This window comes from Microtus oregoni, unplaced genomic scaffold (genome assembly GCF_018167655.1).
Source record: "Microtus oregoni isolate MIOR12 unplaced genomic scaffold, Mior012 000015F_ref0000493, whole genome shotgun sequence".
Taxonomy (NCBI): Eukaryota; Metazoa; Chordata; class Mammalia; order Rodentia; family Cricetidae; genus Microtus; species Microtus oregoni.
The window spans coordinates 20,832,334-20,859,037 of record NW_024543074.1 but is presented as its reverse complement, the minus strand read 5'-3'; the positions used below and the strand labels follow the sequence as shown (position 1 = coordinate 20,859,037).

Genomic DNA, 26,704 nt, shown 5'->3' with positions numbered 1-26,704 from the left:
CTGCCTATAGCCATTGTCTTTTGTTATTATTCCTCGTTCTGCCTGGAGATAGCATCAAAGGTTTTAGTTGTTATAGTACTTACTCAGTTTTTTTATTTTCTGAGTCTTCTGTCTCCTGTCCTATTGTTGCCCTACAGTTTTTTTTTTTTTCCTAACATAAGCCAAGTAGGGTGACACATAGTAATAATCTGATCACTTGGGGGAGGGTAAGGCAAGAGGATCGTGAATTTGAGGCCAGCCTGAACTACATATTGGGCTGTCTCAAAACATATAAAGAAGGCTCAAGAAGATGGCTGAGTGGTTCAGTGCACAGACTGCTTCTGCAGAGACCTGAGGTTTGGTTCCCATTGTGACTCATGACCATCAGTACCTCCAGTTTCAAGGGGTCCAATATCCTCTTCTGGCCTTTACAGGCACCAGGAGTGCACATGGTGCACATATATGCAGATGGGCAAACATTCATGTGCATAAAGGAATAAATTTTTTAAAAAAACTTAGTTAAAAGAGGGACTAGAGAGATGACTCTGCAGTTAAAAGTACTTGCTCCTCTTCCACTGGACTTGAGTTCCTTTCCCTGCGCCCTTATCAGGCAGCTCACAGCTGTCTCTAACACCAGCCTCTGGGATCTGACACCTGGCTTCTGTAGGCACGCGCACAAACCCACATGCAGATAGATGATGCACAGAATTAAATTTTTTAAATTCCTTTTTAAGATTTATTTATTATGCATACAGTATTCTGCCTGCATGTGTGCCTGCACTCCAAAAGAGGACACCAGATCTTATTATAGATGCTTATGAGGCACCATACGGTTGCTGGGAATTGAACTCGGGACCTCTGGAAGAACAGTCGATGCTCTTAACCTCTGAGCCATCTCTTCGGCCCAAATCTTTTAAATTCCTAAATAAATGAATGAAGAAACAAAGTTTAGGAATATAGTTGGGTGGTAGAGCTACCATGCACAAAGTCTTGGATTTGATCCCCAGCATCTCCTCCTCCCCTTTGCAGACAGCTGCTCTTTGGTTGGTTCTTATTTATCATTCTGGGGAGAGAGGGAGAAAGAGTATGTAAGTATGTATGTCTGCCTGTACTTTCTTCTTAAATAGCATACTGTACAAACTTTTACAGTTTGTTCTTTATTCTTATAATGCAGTCCAGTGGTTTTAGCATTACTGTAGCATTTCATTAGGTTTTTGTTATGGCTCCATAATAGTCCATTATACAAATGTACTATAATTGATTTAAGCAGTTTTCTGTTCATTGCCATTTAAATTGTTCCTAACATTTTTTAATTTATTTTTATGTATATGGCTTTTTGCCTGCAAATATGTCTTGTGCACCATGTGTGTGCCTGGTGCCCACAGAACCTAGAAAAGGGTATCAGATCCCCTGCAACTGGAATTTGAGATAGTTGTGAACCACCATGTTGATGCTGGGAATTGAACTTGGGTCCTTCAAAAGAGCAACCAGTCCCTTTAACCATTGAGCTATCTCTCCAGCTCCTAATATTATTAGAATTGCTAGGTCACAGTTGGCAATGGTAGATTTGATAGCTATTGTCAAATTTCCTCTTTTAACAAAACCAAGTCATGGCTTCTATTTGATACCATGACACTTCTAGATCTCTTCCCCCCCCCCCCCCCCCTAAAAAACAGTCAGATTGGCTAGGCATGGTGTCTTAATTGCCTGTAATTCCAGCATCAGTTTGAGGCAGAAGCTATGTAGTGAGTTTTTCACTAGCCTAGGCTACAAAGTGAGACCCTGTCTGAAAAAACAAAAGGGAATATGGGAAGATGGCTCAGGGAATAAAGCACTTGCCATGCAAATGTGAGAACTGGAGTTCATATTTTCAGAACCCATGTCATCAGCCAGGTGGGCAGGACAGCCTTCCTGTAATCAGATTGTGGGAGGCTGAAGTGGAATAAGCTTGCTGTCCAGACAAACTAAAGTGGTGAGCTCCAGAAGAAGAGCTGCCTCAATGTGTAAAGTAGACTGCAATCAAAGGAAATCGCATGCCTTCAGATACAGACATATACAAAAACAAGAAAATTGGAAGGCTTAAAAAGCACACATGAAGCCTAGCAGTGGCGGTTCACTCCTTTAATCCTAGCATTTGGGAGTCAGAGACAGCTGGATCTGTGAGTTTGAGATCAGCCTGGTATACAAAGTGAGCACCAGGACAGCCAGAGCTGTTAACACAAAGAAACCCTGTCTCCAAAAAACCAAAAAAAAGAATACACTTGATCCAAATGTGCCACATTCCTCTTGTCCCAGCATGAAAAGATGGAGGAAGATGGATCTCTGTGAGGTTGAGGCCAGCTAGGGCTGCAGAGACTGTATGTGAGAAAGGAGGAGGAATATGCATGCATGGATGGAAATGCCTATCGGGCAACTTGCAAGATAGCTGAGATAGTGAAGGCACTTGCCATGCAAGCCTGGGTTTGATCCCTGGAACCCACATAAAAGTGGAAGTAGGGGAAAGTTATCTTCTGACCTTTACACATGTACATTTCATTTTAAAGGGCACATATATCTATGCTTATTGGCGCATAACTTTAATTCCAGCACTTGGGAGGCAGAGGCAGATGAATATCTGAGTTCTATGCCAGCTTTGTCTACAGAGCAAGTTCCAAGTCAGCCAGAACTACAGAGAGAGAACCTGTGTCAAATTGGGAGGGAGGGTTGCATATGGACCTGCTTTTCTGGTTTCTATAGAAACATGATTAAATTGCTCAGTTATCTTCACAGACTAGTCTTTGTTGACTGTGTAACTTGGACATAGGTTGCTACTATCCCAGGTTTCTGGTTATTTCATATTGGTAAGATCAGTGTGTTTCTGCCTTAAAGCAGGTAACTTCTGCTTCTAGTCGCCATGTATCTGTTGTGGTGATCCCGTGTCGTCGTCTCCCCCACCCTTCTTTCTTACTCCTGCTTTGTCACTTGAAACTAGCCCTGGGGTCCTCAGAAAGAAATCTATCCCAGCCATGGCACATGCTTTTGCTTAGATCTGTTCCTGTCACTTAATGTTTTCATATTCCAACAAGAAATTTGAAGCCAAGGGCAGTTCAGCACCACCAGCTTCTTTTCTAGGTTCTAGCAAACGGAGAAGAAAGGAGGAAACCACGGGGAAGAACGTTAAAAGAACACAGCATGAGTTAGATCATAATGGTCTCGTTCCCTTGCCGGTCAAAGTCTGTTTCACGTGTAACAGGTATTTTTTTTCTATGCCTATATTCAACAAATGCAGTTGTTGTTGGGTTTTTTTCCCCCCTCTTATCCTTTTAAGTCCTGTGTGTTAATGTGGACAGCCATATTCTGATGGTATAAGCACACAGAACTAATTGACTAGCCACTTCCTTGAATATGCCAATAACAAATTACCTGAAGATCCAGGGCCAGGTGTTTGATATATGCATGTATCCCAGTACTTAGGAGGTGGAGGCAATTTGGGGAGTTCAAAGCTAGCCCCACTCATAAGGCCCCACTTTCCAGGCAGGCTTATTGGTTGATGGGTATTAGTAAGTAACCCCCACCCTGCTCCTGTGAGCAACAGTGATTAAACCCAGTAGGTCAGAACCAATGTGATTGCTCATTGGATTAATGCTCCCACATCATTATAACTTGAGCTCAACTCCCAGAAGCCACATACTGGAAGGACAAAACTGTGGCAAGTTATCTTCTAACCTCTTCAGGGGAGCTGTGACATGCACGAACACACACACACACACAATAAGTATTTTTTTAAAAAATTAAACTTGCCAGGTGGTAGTGGGTGGTGGTGCGTGCCTTTAATCCTAGCACTTGGGAGGCAGAGGCAGGTGGATCTCTGTAAGTTCAAGGCCAGCCTGGTCTGTAAGAGCTAGTTCCAGAATTACACAGAGAACCCCTCTATCTTGAAAAACCAAAAAAATTAAAAATAAAAAAAGTAAAAATGAGCTTAAAAGAGATGAAACTCAGAGGGACTTGTTGGGAAGTGGGGGGGGGCGGTATATGTTTAAAATTTATTATGAGACTATCACAAGTCTAGACAATCAAAAGAAGCAGGTGTGGTAGCACACACCTTTGATCCCAGAGACAAAGGCAGACAAATGACTATGAGTTCAAGGCCAGCCTGGTCTACTTAGTGAGCTCCAGGCTATCCTGAGCTATATAATGAAACCCTGTCTCAATAAAGAAAAATCGCCAGGCATTGGTGGTGCAGGCCTTTAGTCCCACCACTTGGGAGGCAGAGGCAGGTGGATCTCTGTGAGTTCAAGGCCAGCCTGGTCTACAAGAGCTAGTTCCAGGACAGGCTCCAAAGGAACCCTGTCTCAAAAAAAAATAAAAAAGAAAGAAAGATGACAGATCACAGTACAGAAGTAGTGTTAAGTTGGTAACAACTTCGGAGGAGTTAGAATTGAACTTAAACTGGAGCATGAAGAGCTGATAAGATGGCTCATTGGGGGGCTGGAGAGATGGCTCAGTGGTTAAGAGCATTGCCTGCTCTTCCGGAGGTCCTGAGTTCAATTCCCAGCAACCACATGGTGGCTCACAACCATCTCTAATGAGGTCTGGTGCCCTCTTCTGGCCTGCAGGCATACATGTAGACAGAATATTATATACATAATAAATATTTTTTTAAAAAAAGATGGCTCATTGGGTTAAGGTGCTTAATGCCAAGCCTGGCACCTAAGATCCATCCTGAGGGCCCTGGATGAACACTGGCACATGGGCTTTCCTTCCAATGCACACAAAATGCTTTTTTTTTTTTTAAACCTAAATGGGGTGTTTAGGCTAGCCAGCAAATTATTAAAGATAAGATAAATTTTAAAGTGGTGGTTGGTATGTTTTGGACTAGACAAATTTCAAAAGGTCTTTGGCTACCTAAGTCACACAGCTACCCTGGGACACTTAGTTTCCTTCAAGAGAGGCTCTCCTCAGTCACAGGAACCAGATGTTTCAATGATTGAAGCTGGATTTGTTGGCTTGAGTTATGTCAGAAAAACTGTTATGGTTGGAGCAGGATAGCAGGAGAAAATGGCTATCACAAAGGATGTTTGGGGGCTGAGGATATAGCACAGTTAGTATAGTGTTTACCCGACATGGTTTGATACCCGGCGTTACATAAACCCAAAGTGATGGTGCAAACTGATATATCAGCACTTGGGTCTTAGATGCAAGAGGAACAAGAATTGAGAATCATTCTTAGCTAACCAGTGAGTTCAGGCTACATGAGACTGTTTCATAGCCACACCCCTAACAACAAAGTGTTCATAATAAAAGCTATGGAAAACTAGATGGTAGTCAATTAGAAGTATAGAACTTGGCGGTTGTTTTGCTGTGTGCCTTTAATCCCAGCACTTGGAGGCAGAGGCAAGCAGATCTCTTGTGTTCAAAGCCAACCTGGTCTACAGAATGAGTTCTAGGACAGCCAGTCCTAACAGAAACCCTGTCTCAAAAATCCAAAAATAAACAAGTAAATAGAAGAAGAGCAACTTCAGAACTCTGCTGGGAAAAGCTTTGTCTCTAGTATACCTTTGGGGTTGTGAGTATTTGCCTCTCCTTGAAGCGTGCTTCCATAAATATATGCAACATAATTTTCTTGCCTCCATCTCCAATTATCAGTACTGGTTATTGGTCTTTTCACACAGAAGGGAAATCTTTTGTCGTGTAGTTACAACTCCAAAAAGACTGCTAATGATTTTTATTACATTTGCTTTTTGAGGGTAAGATGAACATGTGCCACAATGTATCTGTGAAGATGTCAACTTGAAAGACTTGATTCTCCCATTTAGCAATGGGTTCTATGAATTGAACTCTGGTAGTCAAGCTTGGCAGCTGTCTGCTTGTACCACTGGGCAATTAAACCAGCATCTAAGGGTTTTTTGTTTGTTTGTTTGTTTGTTTGTTTGTTTGTTTTGAGTGAGAATTTCTTAAAAATAGGAAGATCAGAAAGCAGAGATGAGTACTAAGCATTGGTCATCCTTGCTCTGATAGCCACATTAGCCATCCTCCAAATAAACATTTACATTCACAAGATGCATTTTTTTTCTAGAAGATAAAATACTGAAGACCCTGGTTTCCATCTTCCTTACTGAGTGGTTATGTGACAGAACCCTGGAGGGAGGGAGGTATGGAAGAAGCTGTGAGTTAGTCTTTAATTTTCCCATCATGCCACAGAAATCACCTATCATATCTCATTCCTTTGCAGGAGTTGTCGAGTAGCCCCTCTAATCCAGTGTGACTATTGCCCACTTCTGTTTCACATGGACTGCCTCGAGCCGCCGCTCACTGCCATGCCCCTGGGCAGATGGATGTGTCCGAATCACATCGAGCATGTGGTGGTAAGCATGGCGTGTCTAGTTCACTCTGTACAGGCCCGGCTGGGGCAGGCACCGGCCCGAGAAAGCGCACTAGAGTCAGCATTGTGCGGGAGTTCACTGGTTTCAGCAGACCTCAGTCAGGTCTGCTCTCATGGATCTCACCTGTGCCTCTTGCCTTCCCATGGATCTTGTTGAGGCTGTGCAGCTTGATTTGCTTGCTTGTCATTTTTACCCCACAAGAATTAAAGAAATAGGGGCTGGAGAGATGGCTCAGTGGTTAAGAGCATTGCCTGCTCTTCCAAAGGTTCTGAGTTCAATTCCCAGCAACCACATGGTGGCTCACAACCATCCGTAATGAGGTCTGGTGCCCTCTTCTGGCCTGCAGACATACACACAGACAGAATATTGTATACATAATAAATAAATAAAATGTTTAAAAAAAAAAAGAATTAAAGAAATACTGTTATCGCCCTAAAGAGTGAGTTTATTAGAGCCAACCTTAAGAGAATAAATAATTGGCTGTTAGGAATACACGTGGCCCAACCATTAAATGACTTTGTGCCCTGCTCTTGCATTAGTTCTTTGTAACTCCCTTGTGTTGGCACATCCTAGGTTCTCAGTGAGTTGTTGAATGGATGAAAGTGAATGCCGCAGCAACAACAAAACAATCTTGCCAGTGGTCATGATAGTTTTTCTTAACCCCTAAGCCGTCTCTTGTCATCCAGATCCTGTCATTTGAACTAGAGTGTAGGGGTCAGATATACTAGAGGTTAGAAGTGGCACAGGTTCTCCATGCCTTCTGTCAGCACCTGCACAAGTTCCTCCCCTTCTCTCCCTTTGACCTTTAAGAGCAGACCAGAGGTTTCCCTTCCACAAGGGAAGATGTAATATCTGAACTGAGATGAGTTTGGTAATGCTTGCTGGTACCCTGGAGCAGGAATGGGATTTTGACCCTGCAAGGCCTCTACGTAGGACAGTTTTTCTGTAAGAACGGTTCCTTGATGGGTAGGGAGTCTGCTTCTTTGGCTCTCTTGAGGGCCAAGGCCTGCTAGGATTGAACCTGATGGGTTGTCCTGACCTATAGTCTGGCTGAATTAGGGGCACTTCCGGGCTACTTGACTGTTTTCCTAACTCCCAAAAGCCTTTCCAGGGAGCAGGAGTCTCCTGCCCCATTACAGGCCTCTGACCAGACAGAAGGAACCCATTTACTGTTTTGTTTTGGTTTTTTATTTGTTTGGTTTTGATTTTTTTTTTCTCTTTGCTTGTTGGTTGTTTTGGGGAGGGGGGTTCAAGACAGAGTTTCTCTGTATAACCGTCCTGGCTGTCCTGGAACTCGCTTTGTAGACCAGGCTGGCCTCACACTCCACAGAGATCTGCCTACCTCTGCCTCCTAAGTACTGGGATTAAAGGTGTGTGCTACCACTGCCCAGCAAGAGTTTCTGTTTTTTTTTTTTTTTTTGGTTTTTTCGAGACAAGGTTTCTCTGTGGTTTTGGAGCCTGTCCTGGAACTAGCTCTGTAGACCAGGCTGGTCTCGAACTCACAGAGATCCGCCTGCCTCTGCCTCCCGAGTGCTGGAATTACAGGCGTGCGCCACCACCGCCTGGCGAGTTTCTGTTTTTTAAGCCCAGAGAATAGGGCCAGCTGGAAGGGGCAGTACCCTTAGAAATTCACCACAGTGGTATTTCTGCTTGTCCCTAGCTGAACCAGAAGAATCTGACACTGAGCAATCGGTGCCAGGTGTTTGATCGTTTCCAGGACACCATTTCACAGCATGTTGTCAAAGTGGATTTCCTGAACCGAATCCATAAGAAGCACCCCCCTAACCGCCGTGTGCTCCAGTCTGTCAGAAGAAGAAGCTTGAAGGTGAGTCACGGCCCAGTCAGAACAAGCAAGACGTTGGGCACTGGTTTCTCTCACGGCACAGGATCAGTGGGAGACTGAAGCCCCACAGATACATCTTTGGTATCTCAGCAAATAATAAATGCATAGTGATATCTTGAGGATGGTAGTCATGATTACAAAGGCAAGATTCCAGGTATGGTTTTGAAATCCATTTATAGCTCTCCAAACGATGAGCAGCCTTCAGCCCATCTCACCAAGCCCAGTTGTACTCCACTGTCACATGTAACATCTGTCTTAGAGTTTCTGTTGCTGTGATAAAGTGCCATGACTGTAGTTAACTTTACAGGTGGGGGGACATTTATTTCAGCTTAACACTCTCAGGTCGCACTTCATGCTGAGGGAGATCAGAGCAGGAAATTGAAAGCAAAAGATATGCACAGGCCATGGAGAAAGGCTGCTTACTACCTGGTTTATTTTGCATACTTCTTACAGCCCCCATGCCTACCACCCCAGGATTTGTCTGCCTCTGCCTCCCAAGTGCTGGAATTAAAGGCGTGCACCATCACCACCTGGCATTGATGTTCCTTTTTCACCAATGATTCTGACATATAAGTTACCATAAAACAAGCCAGCCTAATACTTAACTGTGTCTGTCACTATTAAATGGTCCCCTTCTGAGAAATTCTGATGAGATGAAGTTGTGATTAATTTGGCAGACAGCCATGCAGGAGATAAAGAGAGATATCCAACTGAAAATTTAAGAAAAATGTGTTTGAGAGAAGGTTCTTCTACCTCTGGATCTGTTTTTAGACTAATATATCAACTAAGACAACTACAGTTTTGGTACCCAGTATTTCTATGTACTTGATGCTTGCTAAGCTATATATATCCAAAGAGCCTGAGAGAATTTCCTTCATTGAAAAATTCTTGCTGTTTTCAAAGTATTCAATCTCCTAATTCAGTTGATCTGAATGTTTAACATGCTATATATCCATTAGCAGTTCTCAAATATGGCCACTTGGTGGCAGCCATGTTTTAACCTCAATCACACTATTCCCATCCCATTTAGTGGGTGTCATTTCAGAACTAGCAAGGATACTTAACTGTTGAAAATTGTACAGCAAACTCTTAACTGGGTAACTAACAACTTATCCTTCAGTAGGATGGTTTTCTCAAATTAAAGTGTTTGTCATTACAGGAATAGGATATGAGGTGGTAGGCCTCATACCTCTAGTTAAATAGATCTAAAAGTAATCCAAATTATAATTCATTTACCATGTAGATTTAGAAGTCTGCCCAGATTCTACAGTGAACAAATTAGAAGGCCTTGAATAAATCTTTTCATTGACTTTCCTCTAAATATTTTTCTTATTGTTGAGGAGGAAATCAGAGTTATAAACTGCCTGAAGAATAGTTTCTTCTTCAGGTGGTGGCGGCACACACCTTTAATCCCAGGCAGAGGCAGGCGGATCTGTGGGTTCAAGGCCAACCTGGTCTACAGCCTGAGTTCCTCCAGGACAGGCTCCAAAGCTACTGAGAAACCCTGTCTCGAAACAACCAAAATTTTAAAAAAAAAAGAAGAAGAAGAATAGTTTGTTCTTGGAGAGTTTGACTAGGAAATGAAGACTGCAGCGCCATAGGACAGTGGTCCTGTGATAATAGGAGTGCAGAGGAAACCTGTCACCTGATACCTTGTTAGATCTTCTGCAGGGGCAGCTGCATTCTGTCCTCTGTTGCATCAGAAAACCTATAACACTAGGTGGTGGTTCTCAGCTCCATGCTCCTTGCCTCTGTGCTCATCTTTACCGACCATTCTCACACGTAGCTTTTTGTTTGTGGATTGCATGGTCCGGGTTGGGCTCCAACTCACAGAGATCTGCCTGTCCCTGCTTCTTGGGTGTTGGGATTAAAAGATGTGTGCCACCACACCTAGCTCATTTTTTCTTTTTAATAGCATCTTAGATGTCCCTCTACTCTAGGATGCATTTCCTTGTATTATAAATAACATTTCTATATTAGCCCCACTAGACTATGAGTTCCTTGAGGGCAAGGCTTAAATTTTATATTTATCTCTGGACCTCTAGGATTTTGGAACAGTGCCAGACTCGCGAGGCACTCAATAATGTTGACTGAATGTATGAATGACTTTTTGTGTGACTCTTCATTCTTATATAATGTAAATCAGAGTGTGTCATTTTTCTTTGCGCAACAAAAAATCTTCACTTGTATCATGAGTCATGAATGAGTGGATGATGCAAACTAACATTGATTAAATGCTCATTAGTCGGGTGTCATGCTTAATTTTTCTCCCATGAATATAACCTCATTTAACTTCATTACTATCATTCCTGCCTATTGGCACTAGATACTACAAACCTACAACTTGGACAACCCTGAAGCCCAATACAGTGTCAGTCTTGCATGTTTGAGACAAAACAGAAGATAGTATGTGGTAGCTTTAGAGCTCTGCAAGACCTTGGACCTTAAAGAAGAACAATGAAAGCCCTGCCTTTTGTTGCTATTTCTGCCCTTTTTTAGGACAAGATATCTGTGCGAGAGTCAAAGGGCAACCCAAAACAGTTGCAGCACACTGGGCTTCGTGGTCCACAGTAGATCACAGAGTAGATGGTCCCTTGGGTACCAGCACTACAGATGAAATAGTATCTAGTTAGGGCAGAATTCAGCTTGAGCATATTGGCACTATCTTTCCTCCTATCTTAACCAGGTTCCTGATGCTATAAAATCTCAGTACCAGTTCCCACCCCCTCTCATTGCACCTGCGGCCATTCGGGATGGGGAGCTGATCTGCAATGGGATCCCTGAGGAGTCACAGACGCACCTTTTGAACTCTGAGCACTTAGCCACCCAGGCAGAGCAGCAAGAGGTGAGTGAAAGCAGAATTGGGATTCCCAAGTTCAGTCTCTCTTCTATGTCACCAGATGTCTGTCATTCCTGCCTCTACCCTATCTCCACCTTAGCCCCTAAAAGTTGAGTGGCCATGGAGAATCCCAGGCTCAGATGCCAAAGGCAAGAGAACTTCAGTCAAACAGGCTGCTTCCCTCATTAGTTCCCCGTTTCTTCAAGCTGGGCAGTTCTGTACTGAAGGAGTAAATGAGCAGATCCACAGAGAGGTTGGGTGATCCTGCCAGACACACAGCACATACTGGGGTACTTGCTGAATGTTGATCACAAGTGAGCCTTCAGGGCAGAGCCAGAACGGGAACCTCAAGTTCCACCGACTGAGGTAGTACTGCCAAGTGCCTACATAAGTCTTTCTTGGGAATGAAAGTGGGATCCCTTTCTGGTCATTCTTGTTGGAACCTTGGTAACAGTGCTTGTCAACTCTGCTGTAGCTCTGGACACTGGCAGGATAGACAACACCTCCCAGGCCTCTCACTCCTCTCCTCTCCTTCCATTGCAGTGGCTCTGTAGTGTTGTTGCGCTCCAGTGCAGCATATTGAAACATTTATCTGCTAAGCAGATGCCTTCGCATTGGGACTCTGAACAGACAGAGAAGGCTGATATTAAGCCTGTTATTGTGACTGACAGCTCAATCACCACCTCCTTGCAAACCGCTGACAAGGCACCTCTACCTTCCCACTACCCTTTGTCCTGCCCCTCAGCAGTTAGCACCCAGAATTCTCTGGGCTGCTCTCCACCCCACCAAGCCCCGGCCCTAGAGGACATCGGCTGCAGTTCTTGTGTGGAAAAGTCCAAGAAAACCCCTTGTGGGACTGCCAATGGGCCAGTGAACACAGAGGTAAAAGCCAATGGCCCACACCTCTACAGCAGCCCCACTGATTCCACGGATCCCCGGCGACTTCCTGGCGCCAACACCCCCTTACCAGGCCTCACACACCGGCAAGGCTGGCCCCGGCCCCTCACACCACCATCGGCTGGGGGGCTTCAGAACCACACCGTCGGCATCATTGTGAAGACAGAAAATGCCACTGGCCCCAGCTCTTGTCCCCAGAGGAGTTTGGTACCTGTCCCAAGCCTGCCCCCTTCCATCCCCAGCTCTTGTGCCAGCATCGAGAACACCAGCACTTTGCATAGAAAGACTGTCCAATCACAGATAGGACCTTCGTTGACAGATTCGAGGTCTCTGGGCTCACCCCCAAATGCCACCCGGGTGCTCACTCCCCCACAAGCTGCAGGAGACAGTATCTTGGCCACAGGGGCCAACCAACGATTCTGCTCACCAGCGCCATCATCAGGTGAGTATTTCTCAGCCCCAGATGATCAGGAACAATCTGTGTTCTTTCTAGCACATAGACTTAAGAGTCCAAAACATAGCATCCCTTTGAATACTTGAGGACTTCAATCTCTGTATCAGTGATCATTCTTCCCTTTGTTTCTATGGCAGGAAAAAGGCTGTGTTGGCTTGTCCCAACTATAAGATGGGGCTATACTCAATAATTTAAGTCACTTCCTTGGGGTAGCCTGCCAGATTAATGGCAATACTGGAACTACAGCTTGGGTCACCTGCCCCTTCACCTCTGGACCTAGTCTTCTGTCTGTCTGGTCCATCACTTCAGAAGGCACATGCTATTGGAACCACTTGGGTCAGTCTGAGGTTCAGGGTATGCAAGACTAAATCCATACCTGATGCAAATTTTGAGCCAACTCATTTGAGAAACATTTATGTTCAAGAAGCAGGGACAGAAAGCAGCCCAGCTTCAGGTCTGGCCCAGAAGCTTGCCCTCAACCATATGCCTAAAGAAAATCCCTTAGGTCTGTACTTAGTCCAGCACAGACTTGTTCTCTCAGCTGTTCCTGCCAGTTTCTGGACCTCAAGGTTGCTGATCCCAGCATCTGAACCAGGTTTCACATGCTATTGTCACCTGTATGGTCCCCCCACATGATCTGAAGTCATCCTCATAGTCAGTCAGGAGATTTCTTCACGTGTGAGCCCCTGGCCCTATCTCCTACTCTGTAATGACAGTGTGAGTAAATTTTGCAAACTCTCAGTTGTAGTTGAGCAGTCAGGAATTGCAGGGACAGGTGCCATGTTAAGAGTAGAGGTAGCAAGGTTGGGTGGTCGTGACCCAGAGAATAAAGCAAGCTCACCGCTTGCCCCAGAATAGTAACCCTGCAGCAGTTGTCAGTGCTCTGGAAACTCCTGCGGCCCGGGTGTGTTACTGTTCCATCTACCCTTCCTCACCACACGTTTTTAGCTCTAGGAGTTCCAGAGCCTATGGGTTGAGAATCAAGAAGGGAACATCACCTTGGGTCCGAAATCCAGAACTGTCTCAGCAATGGGGGATTGGACCGGTGGGTTTCCCTCAGGCGACGTAAGTAACAGTCTTCCTGCTCCGTCCCCAGATGGCAAGGTCAGCCCCGGCACGTTATCCATAGGAAGCGCTTTAACCGTACCCTCTTTCCCAGCCAACTCTACTGCCATGGTGGACCTCACCAACTCACTTCGAGCATTTATGGATGTCAATGGAGGTGAGTATAGTGTTCAGCTCCTTTTGAAGAGGGATAAGGAGATGGGGATGCACGGTATCCATTTGGGTAGAAGAGTGGGAAAGAAGGTTCCATCTCTTGTCTGCCTTCTGGATTTATGCAAAATATAATCAAAGATGAAGAAAAGGAGAACAAGCCAAGCTGAACCAGTGGGAAAGAACAGAATCACATTAGGCAGGTCGCTCGGTGTTAGCAGAGCAGAACCCGGAGCTTGCTTTCATCTGTAGAAAACCCCAAAGTCAAAGAGAAAAAGAGATGAATTTCTCTGCACAGAGAGTGGGTAGACCTTGCCTCACAGGCAACTGGGAGTTTTTGGTTCTGCCCTTTATTTACTTAAAATTAGCCTACCTTTCTACAAGAAACCACCGCACTAAACCCCCCCCACACACACACACACACACACACTGTAAATAGCATGCAAGATGCCCACTTTCAGATCTTTGTTCCACTTTGGGCTTTATATTGTTTGAACAAAAGTTTGCTGGTTTGCCCTATAACCTTTATCTACTTCCATATTCCATTTCTTAGCTTTTTTGATCTTTCTCTTTGGTTGTTAGAAATCGAGATAAATATGTTGGATGAGAAGCTGATCAAGTTTCTGGCCTTGCAGAGAATACATCAGCTTTTCCCCTCCCGGGTCCAAGCTTCACCGGGCAGTGTTGGGACACATCCGCTGACTTCCGGAGGGCACCACACAGAAGGTGCGCGTGCACATACCTGCCACCACACCATCAGATCTCCTGTCTGATGTGTGTGTATAACCACCTTGCTCCATGGAGAATCTCCGCTTTCAGTAGCTCAAACTCTTTGTACCTACGATGGGTTTAATAAAGTACCGTGACTTTTTTTCTCAGCATGAACAAGATGATTAACAACTTTCTGATCAGACTTGGGGAGTTTGCCATAACCTTCTTTCACACGGGTCCACTTTGATTCACAGCAAAGCAGCTACCAGTACTTTGGGGCATATGTTGTATGCTTTCTGTTCAGTTACTTTTTATACTGTAATTAGAAGAAGGATTTCCCAAGGATCAGGGTGAGAAATAGAAAAACAGTAGGTAAGCCTCCTGGAAATTCATCTCAAATGTTCATTCTGCTTTGAGCTACTTTAATTCTATCTCAGCTCTTAGCCCTTAAGAGAGAGCCTTGATGCTTCAGGAACTTACAGTACCATGCCAGTACTATCAGAATCCCAAGAGCTTATTACAAATACATATTCTAGAGACAGTGGGATAGCTCAGTTGGCAGAGAGACCTGAATTTGCTCCCTAGAACCCACATATAAAAAGCCAGGTATGAAGGTGCATGCTTATAATCTCAGAGCTGAGCAAGTGCAGACGGACGATCCCTGGGACTCACTAGCTGTCCACTCTAGTCTGCTTCTCAAATTCTAGGCCAGCGAGGGATCCTGTCGCCTAAAGGAAAAAAGAAAGGAGTATGAGCGGCAGCGCCAAAGGTTGTTTATTCATATATGTGTGATCACGTGTGTGTGCATAGGCATGCACAAAGTGCAAATTTGCAATTTCTAGATCCTCCTACTCCAACTAAATCCAAAATCAGTTTTGTTGGTGGGTGGATTAATGGTGATTGTGGTTTTAGCGATCAGATCCATTGACTTTTACTGAACAAATACTGTACAATTAAATTATATCTTTCAACAGAATTCATGGGCAGTTGATGTGCTCATTAAAGCTTGAGAAACACTGGCCTATGCCTTATGTTTTTCCATGTTCTCTTTGTCATCGGTTGGAATGTCCCTGTTAGTTCCTTATCGGGACCCCAGGAACTTAAAGTCCTGACCGTTTCAAAGAAGATCCTTCCTAACCTGTGTTAGAGATGTGGGTGAGGCAGAGCCCTCCCCCGAAGCAGCTCTAGGTCAGGTGTGAGTTTGTGCACGAGTTACACAGTAGATTTTTTCCAGGCCATCAGCAAAAGATCCAGATTTTGTTGGTTTATGTTTGGGTCACAGGTTCTGAGTTTCTGAATGATCCTATCCCTATGTTTGTCTTGTAGTGCAAAGAAAGGAGGTACAGGCCCGAGCTGTGTTCTACCCCCTCTTAGGGTTGGGAGGAGCTGTGAACATGTGCTATCGAACCCTCTACATCGGGACAGGTGAGCCAGCCAGGAAACTGGGAGGGGCACTGGATCTTCAGCCTGATGGACACTTACAGAAGCCCTTTCAGGAGTTGATGGGTCTCAGCAGTGGTTGTCCAGACAAGAGAGGCTAGGAACCTAGACAGTCCAGTGGGGTACTTTCTTGGCTCAGGCCTTTTGCTTTAACTGCTGCTCAGTAGCATCTGAAACACTGTAGGGAAAGACTTCAAAAAGAGGACACTTTCTATCCCTGGGTGTGACAGGCTCACCCATAACCCTGTTGCTGATTTAAGGTAGGGTCTCCTGTGGTCCATGCTGGCCTTGAAGTCGGGTCTGCCCTCTTGCCTCAGCCTCTCAAGTTCTAAAACTACAGGAGTAGCCCACCACACCCCAGATCACTCCTTACCCTGGAAACTGCCCTTCGAAGTAGTATGGCTTAAAGGCCCTGTTGTGTCCACTTAGATGCCCCATCCTTCTTAGTAACTCACTGCTCCTTTTGGATAACAGCCACACATCCTACAGCAGATTAGCTTTAGAACAACAGGGAAGTGCTGGGCATGTGACACACATCTGTAACCCCAGGACTTAGGAAACAGAGGCAAAGAGGTCATGAGTTCCAAGCTAACCTATCATTAAGAGGAAAAGAATAGAAAAGGAAAAAAAATGAAAGAAAAGAGGGCTTTTAAGCTACCTCGAGGTTTCTACTAGCGGCCACCCAGAAGCTAACTCCCTTCTCTTTCACTTCCCCCACACATACACCTTACAGTCTATTCTCTGCCTTTTCCTTGACTCCTGCCACCTTGCAGGAGCTGACATGGATGTGTGCCTTACAAACTATGGTCACTGTAACTACGTGTCCGGGAAACATGCCTGCATATTCTACGATGAGGTGAGGGGCAAAGATGGGTGGGAGGGAGCTTTCCCAACTTGAGATCTTTCCCTAGCATTGGGCTCTGGGTAAGGGGCAAGAGTGAGCAACCTCTTCTCTCCTCCTGTTTGTCTTGGAGGAAAGACAAGGGCATGGCAACCTGTTTACAGGAACAAGCTATCATTGCAACTAACGTTGCTCACAGGAACAGCTGAGGGAGGCCACCTCAAAGCAGGGAAAGGAACCAAAATAGGATGTGCCCCTGAATTTCATCATAACTATATGCCAGTTGATAGCAAGTCAACAGGGAGGGTAGTGCTTCAGAGCAGAGAGAGTGGGGACATGGAGTGAGTAGGTGAGTCTTGAATTCTACAACCAGGCTGTAACTGAGGAAGAGTATGAGAGCTTGCCAGGTAGAGAGCAGCAAGCTCTATGTCCTCTCTCCTTCGCCCAAGGCTTCACACAGCAACCACACATCGTGTCTTCCCCCTCCTCCAGAATACCAAACATTATGAGCTGTTAAACTACAGTGAGCACGGGACAACGGTGGACAATGTGCTGTATTCATGTGACTTCTCTGAGAAGACCCCGCCAACCCCCCCAAGCAGTATTGTTGCCAAAGTGCAGAGTGTCATCAGTAAGTTGGAGCAGAGACCTGTGACCACACAGCTAAGGCCCCGGTCACCTTGGCTCTGCCATGCTGTCAATGACCTACAGTTCTTTGCCTTCCCAGTCCCATTGGCCAAGCTCATTGTTGGTGGGCCTGGGAACGGTCACCAAGAATCAAGTGCTGAACACCCACATATGTGTCAGACCTTCCTGGGGACTCGAGACTCCACTGAGCATTCCTCAGCTCGTGTAGCATATAGAGTGGGGAGATGCAGGGGCCCAGTCCTGCCAATCAGCCCAGATAGGTCAGCTGTTCACTGTTCCCCTCCTATGATCATCCCCCTTTTTCCCAGGGCGCCGCCGAAACCAGAAACAGGATGAAGAGCCAAGTGAGGAGGCAGCCATGATGAGTTCCCAGGCCCAGGGGCCACAGCGCAGACCCTGCAGTTGCAAAGCCAGCAGCTCAAGCTTGATCGGGGGCAGTGGGGCCGGCTGGGAGGGCACAGCCTTACTGCACCATGGCAGCTACATCAAGCTGGGCTGCCTACAGTTCGTCTTCAGCATCACTGAGTTTGCGACCAAACAGCCCAAAGGCGATGCCAGCCTGCTGCAGGATGGGGCTTTGGCCGAGAAGCTGTCTCTCAAGCCCCATCAGGGCCCTGTGCTGCGCTCCAACTCCGTTCCCTAGGCCATTGGCCTGGACACCCAAGACTCCTGCAATGCAAAAATGTACACGAACCAAGCCCGGTGTTTTCTATACCAGAAACCCTTCAACTACAATCTTTGCATGAAATGAAGAAAACCTTTTGACTGTTTTTTAAGACTTTTTTCTTTTCTCAAGTTCTAGGGGGCATTTGCACATATATTTGTACTCAACATTTCATGGGAAAGCGGCAGACCCGAGCTGAGGAACAGCGGGGGCAGGGAGGGGAGACCCTGGTTGGACACTTCCAGCACACCCCTCCCCCGCCTTCTGCTCCCTCCCCCCGACCACCTGCCCGCTGTTGTAAAATAATCAGAAACTTGTTCTATTTTGTGGCAGTGACAATAGTTTTATATTAAAAGAAAAAATACAGTTTTCATACAGCAAAATCTATACAATATCATTGTTTTATTTAATATAAAGATCGCTACCCACCCCTTTCCATGGTTCCCACCCTACAAGTTACTCTCCCTTTCTGCAGCGGTTGCACTACAGGTAGCTACTGTGTATATGGACAAATGAGGAATGAATTCTTTTTCTGGCTGTCCATCTATTTTATTTCAAATAAGGAAAAGTGTATTTGGATTTTGTGTAAATACATCTAGTGATGACATTTTTTCAGTGTTTTTAAGAACTGTACAGTACATGTGGTAGTGTTTTTCTCCAATGTCTATTGTAGCAAAGGCGTTTTTGTCGTAAACCTGTTCTGTGTCCTTTTTTTGTTCTCTTGCCACTCTTCCTCCTCACCCCAGCTCCTTCCTTCTTCTCCACGACTAGTACCAATGTACATAGTAATTGTAATGTTTTAGACTTTACAGAAACTTTCCTGTATTCTGTATATAAAAAACCAAAAATACTTCAAATTATGTTTTCTGCCTGTCTGTCCTGCCTGTCATCACCCCTAGAGGGGACCTTCCCTGGGATCTCCTTTTTTGTACCCTTTGAACAATTATCACTCTCAGGTAGCCTCCAAGGGAAGCTTGGTAGAGAGGGAAAATGTTAGAAGAGTGAGCCTCAGCTGGATGAGGGAAACGGAAAGGTGGGCACTTAGCTTTTAGGGGTGCTGTTTCTCTGGAGAAGTGTTAATACGGTAAAATCCATTCTCTAGAGCAGTGGTTCTCAGCCTTCCTAATGCTGCGACCCTTTAACACAATTCCTTATATCGTGGTAACACTCCATGAAATTATTTCATTGGTAGCTAATTTTGCTATTGTTATGAATTGTAATGTAAATATCTGATATGCCCAGTCCTCCACACACACTACAGGGATCTCGACCCACAGGTTGAGAACTGCTTGCTTCTCTAGACTGAGACTCTTTTTGTGTAGATCTAATGACTTTACTGCTGTTCTCATCAGAAATTACTCTGCATCATCCAAGGTGGAAGTTCCTCCTGAGCACAGTCTCCTAGAAGACTTCTGGCGATATTCTAAGTGGTACCTGTTCATGTATTAGTCTACTGGTGGGGTTCGAGGAGTTTTCCATCCATAGCATCTACAGATGTGCTCCAAGTACACTGCGCAGTTAAATAGGGAGTTTCATCTGGTCTCAAATCTGACCATGCTCCAAAATACAAGTATAGTTTTAACTGGGCCATTCTACTTCCGCTGCAGGAAGGACTTCAACCCCTAAAGGCAGAAGCTTTGTATTTTGCTCAGTGTCAATAGTATCCACAGTGCTAGGCATGTCATGATTGTCAAGTCACTGTCCTAGGCAAGGTCCTGCCACGAGTGCCTAAAGCCACATCTCCTTAGCTGTCCTGCCCATCTTACCCTCAGTCACTCCTTCACCTGAGTAATCGAGTGTCTGTTTCTGCCACTTGTGAAAATTGTTCCAGACACAAATTACCCCCTAATTTTTCACTGCTTCTTCCTTTCGGAAGGCAGGGGTAGAGATGGAGGAGCATACCTGTAATCACCATTTTGGAGGTTGAGGCAGGAGGATCTCGAGTTTAAGACCAGCCTGGGCTACCTAGTGAAACCACTTCAAAAACCGAGAAAGTGGTGGAGTCATAGTCAAGAAGTCACATAGTTGGGCTGGAGAGATGGCTCAGTGGTTAAGAGCACTGGCTGCTCTTCCAAAGGTCCTGAGTTCAATTCCCAGCAACCACATGGTGGCTCACAACCATCTGTAATAAGGTCTGGTGCCCTCTTCTGGCCTGCAGACATACACACAGAATATTGTATACATAATAAATAAATATTAAAAAAAAAAGTCACATAGTTGAATCCCGACAACCCTGTCAGTTCCTTGCAGAAAAGCCTCAATGGCCTGTACCTAGATGCTGAAGGCTAGATGATGAAAGGATGAGAAATTAAAGAATCGGTTCATTGAGGCCAGGCAGTCGTGGCACACACCTTTAATCCCAACACTTCCAGAGGCAGAGGCAGGCAGATCTCTGAGTTCAAGACCAGCCTGGTCTACGGAGAGTTCCAGGATAGCCAATAGCCAAGGCTGCGCAGAGAAACCCTGTCTCAAAAAAAAAGAAAAGAAAAAAGAAAGAAAGAAAAAAGAATCGATTCACAAAAGCTACAGAGAAACCCTGTCTCGAAAAATCAAAAAAAAAAAAACCGATTCATTGAGATGAAAGCATCAAGGACCTGACTCCAAACACACAGGCCCATTCATGTACACAGGACTCCAGACTGAGACACAGAGCTACATACTCACACCTAGAGTAAACAGAGATGTTCATTCAGTCACACGCGTTGGAGGAGACTACAGATGCATGCACAGCCTGGAGGGACTCCCGCCATGGGCACAGACACCTACGCAGTGATCTCACACTGGCGCGCGCCCAGAATCTAGAAGCACGCCCAAACCGTGAGCAGTGATCTTAAATTAAGGTCATGGGTATGCACACTCCCACCAGGCCCTCACTCAGATGTTTCCTGTACATACCTGGCACGCGCTCCCGGGAGTTCACGAGCCTAGGGGGCGCTCCCAGGGCCCCAAGATGCTCGCCCAGGCACGCCGCCAGGGCACGCAGACGCACGCCTAGGGGGCGCCCGCACGGCCCACGCGCGCGCGCACACCCCTGCCCAGCAGCGTTCCGCCTGTCGCCGCCCTCGCGAGGCCGAGGCGGGAGTGACGAGACCCGGGCGGGAGCCGGAGCACAGCCGGCATGGAGACGCTGCTCCTGGGAGCCGGGCTGCTGCTGGGCGCCTACGTGCTTGTCTACTACAACCTGGTGAAGGCCCCACCGTGCGGCGGCATCGGCAGCCTGCGGGGCCGCACGGCCGTGGTCACGGGTGAGTTCGCGCGGGCGGGCGGCGGGGAGGCCGGGCGGGTGGCCGCGGCCCGACCAGCTCAGCTGGCTCCCGCCCGCCGCCCGCAGGCGCCAACAGCGGCATCGGGAAGATGACAGCGCTGGAGCTGGCGCGCCGGGGAGCGCGCGTGGTGCTGGCCTGCCGCAGCCGGGAGCGCGGGGAAGCGGCTGTCTTCGACCTCCGCCAGGTGAGGCCACAGGAGGACACGGAGGGCGGAGCAGAGCGACGCGAGGAATCAAGATCCGAGAGTAGAGAGCCGCACTGTCCCTTAAACACTGAAGAGGATGCAGGCACTACAGGAACATCAGAACCAAATCACCAAATCCCCCCACCCACCCCCGGAGGAGGCTTACTCAAGAAAGGAGTCGCTAGTCTTGAGACGTTTAAGGATCAGAAAGAGTTAATGACCACGACCACGCGTGGTCCCAGCATAGGGCCAGGAGCTCAAGGCCATCCTGGGCTGAGGAAAGACAAAGAAGGAAGGTTTAGGCTAATGAAAAGGCTCAGAAAGAATAGCAAGTGCAAATGCCTGAGACAAGGGAATCTCATTGAAGACTGGAGGGGGGCGGGGAATGAAAAGAGGAATGTCCTAAAGGGGCTCTGAGCCACGGCCAGCTTCTGGAGCCCCTTACGGATCCCACTGAGAAGTTTAAGGCAGTTGTGCTCCAGGAAGACTCCTCAGTAGGCTCTGGACCATCCCGATGGCTTTTTGGAATGAATTACTTACAGTTGTGGTACCTAGACTGCAGAGAACAAGACCAAGAGGGTCAGTCTCAGTAGCACACACTTGAGAGGCAGAGACAGGTGAATTTCTGTGAGTTCAAGACCAGCCAGGACCACATCGTAAGCCCCTGTCAAAAAAAAAAAAAAAAAAGTGCTTAAGAGAAGACCAAAGTCTGTTTAGAAGACAGTTGCAACTGTCTGTACAGTTCATGGTACACATGGAACACACCTGTAATCCCAGCAGAAGAGGCTGAGGAAGGAAGCTCATGAGTTCCAAGGCAGTCTGGGCTACAGAGCAGAAGCTGTCTTCAACAGGCACAAGACTGCATGTAGTAGATTTTAAGGTAAAAAATAACGGAGAGGGGGGATGATAATAGCAATATCTGCACAGGGCTGGCTGAATATTTTACATATATTAACTCTGTAGCTCAGGCAAGTCTTGAACTCATGATCCATTTGCCTCAAACTCCTGAGTAACTAGGATAACACATATGCCACTACACCAGATATAATATGTATCTTATCTGATTTGATCTCCACAACTCTTTCTTTTTCAGTAGAAAGTATTATTATTATTATTATTATCCCATTTTACAGTGAGAGAACAGAGGCCCTCTGTGTGTGTTGAAGTCACACTCTAGTGAGAGGCAAAGTGGAGATCTGAATCCACACACCCATTACACACTGATGTACTGGGGCAGGTTTTAGTCCTAGTGGGTAGGCTCTCAGGTGCCTGGGAAGAGGGGGAAGGGAGGTACCTGGTAACAATCCTAGCCCTTGCTGCTCCACAGGAGAGTGGAAACAATGAGGTTATCTTCATGGCCTTGGACTTAGCCAGTCTGGCCTCAGTACAGGCCTTTGCCACTGCTTTCCTGAGCTCTGAACCAAGGCTGGACATCCTTATCCACAATGCAGGTGAGAAGCTGTAGGCCCTGCAGGGGGGGTGGCTGGTGGCCTGGAGAGGTAGTCCCTCCAGCTTGGCCCTACCAGGGGCCAGCAGACAAATCTCACAGCTGGGGATTCTGTGAGCCCCATGGGGCATCTGAAACAGCAATTCATGCCTAGCTTCTGCCCTAGGGATCAGTTCCTGTGGCCGGACTCGGGAGGCCTTTAACCTGCTTCTGCGAGTGAACCATGTTGGCCCTTTTCTGCTGACACACCTGTTGCTACCCCGCCTGAAGTCATGTGCCCCCAGCCGTGTGGTGGTAGTGTCCTCAGCTGCCCACCGGCGTGGTCGTCTCGACTTTACACGTCTAGATTGCCCAGTGGTGGGCTGGCAACAGGAGCTGCGGGCATATGCCGACAGCAAACTAGCCAATGTACTGTTTGCCCGGGAGCTTGCCACCCAGCTCGAGGGCACTGGTGTCACCTGCTATGCAGCTCACCCAGGTGAGGCCTGATTGCTCCTAATTGCTTCTTTGTCACCTTTATACTGCACTGCGCTTCCCTCCAGTCTCCTGATGAGTCACAGGACGCAAACATGGTCAAGGAGAAAGCCCGTTTCTCTCTGATCCTGGAGCCAGGCTCTCTCCTCACCTGTTTACTTCCTTTCTACCTATAAGGTTGGATTCTGATCACTTGCTAGGGGGATAAGAACAGGGCTGTGATTCAGTGGTAAAAAACTTGCCTTAGTATAGGCCAGACCCTGAGTTTGTTTACTTACTTACTTACTTACTGTTTGCTTACTTACTTAAGCTTGGGGTGTTTGGTTGGTTGGTTGGTTTGGTTTTGAGACAGCCTCTCACTATGTAGCCTTGGCTGGCCTCAAACACTCAGAGATCCACCTGCTTCTGCCTCCAGAGTACTGGGGATCAAAGGTGTGGGTCACCATGCCTGGCTTTGTTTTTTTTTTTTGTTTTGTTTTTTAATGAGTGTGTATTAGTGTTTTGCCTGCATGTATATATAACGTGTGTGTGTGTGTGTATCTGTGTATCTGTCTGTGTGTCTTTGTGTGTGGTGTCCCCATAGGCCAGATCCCCTAGAACTGAAGTTAGGGACGGCTGTGATCATCTGTGTAGGTACTGGGAACCAACCTGGGTGCTCTACAAGAGAAGCAAGTGCTCTTAACCACTGAGCCATCTCTTTAGCCCCTGGTTCATTGGTTTTTGGTTTGTTTGTTTGGTTGGTTTTTGGTTTTTCAAGACAGGCTTTCTCTGTGTAACAGCCCTGGCTATCCTAGAACTCATTCTGTAGACCAGGTTGGCCTCAAACTCACAGAGACCCACCCATCTCTGCCTCCCAAATCCTGGGATTAAAGGTGCGTGCCACCACTACCCAGCGGTTTTTGCTGTTGTTGTTTTGAGACACCGTTTTTTACTCTGGAGCCCAGGTTGGCCTGGAATTCTATGTAACTCAGTCAAGCCTCAAATTCATCCCAGTTGTCTTGCCGCATGCTTAGATTTCAAGTATAAGCCACCATGTCAAGCTGAGACCCTAGGTTGAACACCAGCACCATCCAAAAAAAAAAAAAAATTATGATGGTGAGATTGATAAATTACCACTCAGTCAAGGAGCCCTCTCTTTGTGAGTATCCACTATACAATAGGCATTATGGTGCTGGGGCAAAAGCAGTGAGCCAAGCTTGGTCTGGAGCTGTTGGGTTCAATCCCCAGGACCTCAAAATTATGCAAAGGAAAACAAAGATCTGCCAGGTGTGGTGGCTCACATGTTTAATCCCAGCACTCGGAATATATAATGAGAACCCTGACTCTCTGAAAAAAACAACACAAAAAAAACCACAGACCTTACCCTCCTGTCCAATGACAGGTGATAACAGACCGAAGAGGAAAGATAAACAGGAAGAGAGAGCGTTCTCAGATAGAATGCTGTGTTTTGTCAATGACAGTCAAGGAAGACGTTTATAAAGGAAAGAACTGAGCACAGATCTGAATGAGACAGAGAAAGTGCAAAGGCAGGAATTGCTGCTGTGCTATAGGATGGCTATGAGAACAGAGTGGGGTGATGGCAGAAGATGAGGTCCTAGAGACGGGCTGGAGCTGGAAGGGTCTGAAGGTTTACTGAAACTTTTACTCTGAGCAAAATAATAGATTAAAAGGAAAAAAGATAGGGCTGGAAAGACGGCTGAGAGCTTAAGAGCACTGGCTGCTCTTCCAAAGGTCCTGAGTTCAATTCCCAGCAACCACATGGTGACTCACAGCTATTTGTAATGATACCTGGTGCCCTCTTCTGGCCTTCAGGCATACATGCAGACAGAATACTGTATACATAATAAATAAATCTTTAAAAAAAAAAAGATAATGAATCCTCCTCATCTTTAGACAATAAGTTACAACAGGCGTATATCTGCCCTGCCTAGCTCTCCAGACTGCATTTTAGAAAACCATTGCCCAAGGCTTCTTTGTAATTACAGTGGCAATAATACTAACCTTTATTAAGCTTTTATTACAGTTACAGATCCCTAGTGTTCAAAACAGTGGCTGCTATACGCTAGGTGCTTAAGAAGAGATGGCTAAAGCCAGGCAGTGATGGTGGCGCTCACCTTTAATCCCAGTACTCAGGAGTCAGAGGCAGGTGGATCTCTCTGAGTTTGAGGACAGCCAGGGATACACAGAGAAACCCTGTCTCGAAAAAACAAAATAACAAAAAGAGATAAATGAATGATGGACATTGGGTGGCCGAGGACACAGAATGACCACAACCTGGGGGACGGAAATGTGCCGGTTATTAGGATGGTAGACTTCCGGTAGGAATCTGCTTCCCCGGGATCCAGATTTTGCCATCTGCTCCTAGATGTTTTCCCTCTGCCTGGGCCCTGGGCCCTCACTGCCAGCCTCCACAGCGCTTCTTTCTCCCTGCCCACAGGACCTGTGAACTCGGAGCTCTTCCTGCGTCACCTTCCTGGATGGCTGAGTCCTATTTTGCGTCCACTGGCTTGGCTGGTACTCAGGGCACCTCAAGGGGGTGCCCAGACACCCCTGTACTGTGCTCTGCAGGAGGGCATTGAGCCCCTCAGTGGGAGATATTTTGCCAACTGCCATGTGGAGGAGGTCTCCCCAGCTGCTAGAGATGACCAGGCTGCCCACAGGCTATGGAAAGCTACCAAGAAGCTGGCAGGTCTTGAGCCTGGAGAGGATGATGATGACTCTGATGAAGAGCCCCAACCTCAGGATTCAGGGGTCCCATCATCCCTGAATGTCCCCAGCCCTGAGAAAACCACAATTTCTGGACCTTCTCATAACTTTCCCGGCTCATCAGACTTGCCTAAATTGACACAGCGGAGAATTCAGGTGAAGGCTGAGCCCACAAGCTAACTTTCCTGACCCCCAGGCTAGAATGCTTCTGGAGTGCGTGGGACCCTCTTAAGATCTTAGCTGGGTGCCACATTTACCTCGGTAGTTACCTTTGGGGACCTCCTATGTCCTAAACGGCCCTTTTCCTAGTGAAAGGAAATAACTACTGTTTCCTAAAACGGACAGTAACCCCAGATCCGGGGATGATGTTAGACACTGTGTTGCTCTGGAATTTTTTTTTTTTCCAGGTTTCTGGGCCCTTCCCTGAATAGTGATTCGCGGGGAAGGCCAGGGACTTTGCTGTCGATGCACTGCTGATGTTGAACATCACTGAACCTTTGCAACTTTCGAGCTAGGTTAATTTACCCCCATCTTACCGAGGCGGGACTAGAAAGGACTCAGGGCACAGACTGGGATTTGAGCTCGGGGGTAGGGCGAACGCCCGAGGTGACGCTGCGCGAGGTGTTACTACTGATGGGCCCCAAAGGTGCTATGGGGACCAAGCCCTCTGGAATAAAGCGAAAGTTGACTACACACGCGCTGGCTCCCGCCCCTCTCAATTTTCCGGCCCCGCC

General features: G+C 46.6%; 2 protein-coding genes across 2 annotated transcripts in view; both read left to right on the top strand.

Annotated features, from left to right (window-relative positions):
- The window catches only part of Phf12 (PHD finger protein 12), a 46,120-nt gene extending 27,370 nt beyond the window's left edge, over nt 1–18,750 (top strand). The window contains 11 exon segments of the mRNA XM_041664672.1: nt 3,091–3,211; nt 6,191–6,323; nt 8,002–8,166; nt 10,871–11,029; nt 11,567–12,362; nt 13,471–13,596; nt 14,172–14,315; nt 15,627–15,725; nt 16,514–16,596; nt 17,074–17,212; nt 17,538–18,750. Of these exon segments, the coding sequence (XP_041520606.1) occupies nt 3,091–3,211; nt 6,191–6,323; nt 8,002–8,166; nt 10,871–11,029; nt 11,567–12,362; nt 13,471–13,596; nt 14,172–14,315; nt 15,627–15,725; nt 16,514–16,596; nt 17,074–17,212; nt 17,538–17,872 (2,300 nt within the window). The 3' untranslated portion in view covers nt 17,873–18,750.
- Nucleotides 18,751–20,745: 1,995 nt separating this feature from the next.
- On the top strand, nt 20,746–26,653 carry Dhrs13 (dehydrogenase/reductase 13). Its single transcript, XM_041665019.1, has 5 exons — nt 20,746–21,138; nt 21,225–21,343; nt 22,671–22,794; nt 22,957–23,268; nt 25,702–26,653. The coding sequence occupies exons 1-5, from the start codon at nt 21,012–21,014 to the stop codon at nt 26,148–26,150; spliced, it is 1,131 nt and encodes a 376-aa protein (XP_041520953.1). The 5' UTR covers nt 20,746–21,011; the 3' UTR covers nt 26,151–26,653.
- The last annotated feature ends 51 nt before the right edge of the window (nt 26,654–26,704 follow it).